This window comes from Solanum dulcamara, chromosome 3 (assembly GCF_947179165.1).
Source record: "Solanum dulcamara chromosome 3, daSolDulc1.2, whole genome shotgun sequence".
In the NCBI taxonomy this organism is placed as follows: domain Eukaryota; kingdom Viridiplantae; phylum Streptophyta; class Magnoliopsida; order Solanales; family Solanaceae; genus Solanum; species Solanum dulcamara.
In genome coordinates this window covers 1436550-1438583 of record NC_077239.1, presented here as the reverse complement: position 1 = coordinate 1438583, position 2034 = coordinate 1436550, and the positions used below count along the sequence as shown (strand labels likewise).

The 2034-nt window shown below is 41.7% G+C and overlaps 1 protein-coding gene across 1 annotated transcript; it reads left to right on the top strand.

Annotated features, from left to right (window-relative positions):
• The first annotated feature begins 424 nt into the window (after positions 1–424).
• On the top strand, positions 425–1831 carry LOC129881964 (uncharacterized). The gene is made up of 2 exons (XM_055956074.1): positions 425–1192; positions 1544–1831. The coding sequence occupies exons 1-2, from the start codon at positions 425–427 to the stop codon at positions 1829–1831; spliced, it is 1056 nt and encodes a 351-aa protein (XP_055812049.1).
• The last annotated feature ends 203 nt before the right edge of the window (positions 1832–2034 follow it).

The window sequence follows — 2034 nt, the reverse complement described above, 5'->3', positions numbered from 1 at the left end:
TTTGAGTATCGAAAGGATTTTTATCGGTGGAGATTTAAATGGTCATATCGGTACAACTTCTAATGGTTTTGATGATGTCCATGAAGGCTTTGGCTTTGGGGAAAGAAATGGCGGCAGGGTATCTCTCCTAGAGTTTGCCAAAGCTTTTGAGTTAGTTATTGCTAATTCATGTTTTCTGAAAAGGGATAATCAATTGGTCACCTTTAGTAGCACGGTAGCTAGGACTCAGATTGACTACTTACTTTTTCGGAAGGGTGATATAGGCCTTTGTAAGGATTGCAAGGTTATTCCGAGTGAAAATATTACTACCCAACATAAGTTTTTGGTGATGGACTTAGAGATTAAGAGGTATAGGAGAAAGAAGACTCTTTATGATCGACCAAGGATTAGATGGGGGGCCTAACTCCTGCTTTTTTCTCGGGAGATGGGGAAGAAGTTGAATGGTTTAGAGGCCTGGAGTAATAACAAAGATGTGAACAACATGTGGGACATGATAGTTGGTTATGTTAGAAAAGCAACTACCGAGGTTCTAGGGGTATCGAGAGGAATATCTGGTGGTTGTCAACGAGATTGGTGGTGGAATGAAGAAGTACAAGGCAAAGTGAAAATCAAGAATGTTTACTATATAGAGTGGTTGGAGTGCCTGGATGAAGAGGAGAAGAATAGGCTTAAAGATATCTATAAGAAGGCGAAGATGGAAGCAAAGTCGGCAATCATCAGTGCTAAGACGACAACTTTTGAACGCATGTATGTCGAGTTTGGAGAAAAAAGTGAGGAGAAGAGATTGTATAGTCTCGCCAAAGAGAGAAAGAGAAAAGCCCGCGATTTGGATCTAGTAAAGTGCATCAAGGATGAGAAAGGTGAAGTGTTAGTGGATGAGATCTCTATCAAGCAAAGGTGGCAAACGTACTTCCACAGACTCCTAAATAAGAAAGGAGACAGAGACATTGTACTGGGTAAGTTGGAGTACTCTCATAGTCTTCGAGACTTTGGGTACTCCAGGTGTTTTAAGGTTGAGGCGGTTAGACATGCTATTAGCAGAATGAGAAGGGGGAGAGTAACCGGACCCGATAAGATTTCGATGGACTTTTGGAAGAGCACTGACAAGGCAGGTTTGGAGTGGTTAACTAAATTATTTAACGTTATTTTGAAGACTGCTAAGATGCCTAGTAAATGGAGGTGGAATACTATGGTTCCATTGTACAAGAACAAGGGTGATATCCAAAACTGTAATAGTTATAGGGGTATCAAGCTACTAAGCCATACTATGAAGATTTGGGAGAGAGTGGTGGAGATGAGGGTGAGGAGAGAAGTGTCAATCTCAGAGAACCAGTTCGGATTCATGCAGAGGCGGTCGACTACTGAAGTAATCTACCTTATGCGGAGACTGGTGGAGAAATTTAGAGAAAGAAAAAGGGTTCTCTATATGGTATTCATTGACCTTGAAAAGGCTTTTGACAAAGTCCCGAGAGATATTCTCTGGAGGTGTCTGGAGGTTAAAGATGTCTCAATGATGTATATTAGGATGATAAATGACATGTAGGCTGGAGCCAAGACTCGGGTTGGGATGGTAGGAGGTGACTCAGAGCATTTTCCTACTGAGATGGAATTATATCAGGGATTTGTGCTGAGCCTTTTTCTTTTTGCCTTAGTGATGGATGAGCTGACACGGTCTATTCAGGAGGAAGTTCTATGGTGTATGCTATTTATGGACGATATAGTTTTGATTGATGAGACTCAAGACAGAGTTAATGATAGGTTAGAGATTTGGAGACAAACGCTGGAGTCCAAAGGTTTCAGTTTGACCAGGACCAAAACTTACTTGGTGTGAAAATTTAGTGTTGCGATGGATGAAGATGGCATGGAAGTGATGCTTGCCTCCCAACCTATCCCCAAGATAGAAAGCTTTAAATATCTTAGATCCATCATCCAGAGTAGTGGAGACATCGATGATGATGTTACGCACCACATTGGGGCAGCGTGGATGAAATTGAGGCTATGCCTCTGGAGTCCAATGTGATAAGAAAGTACCGC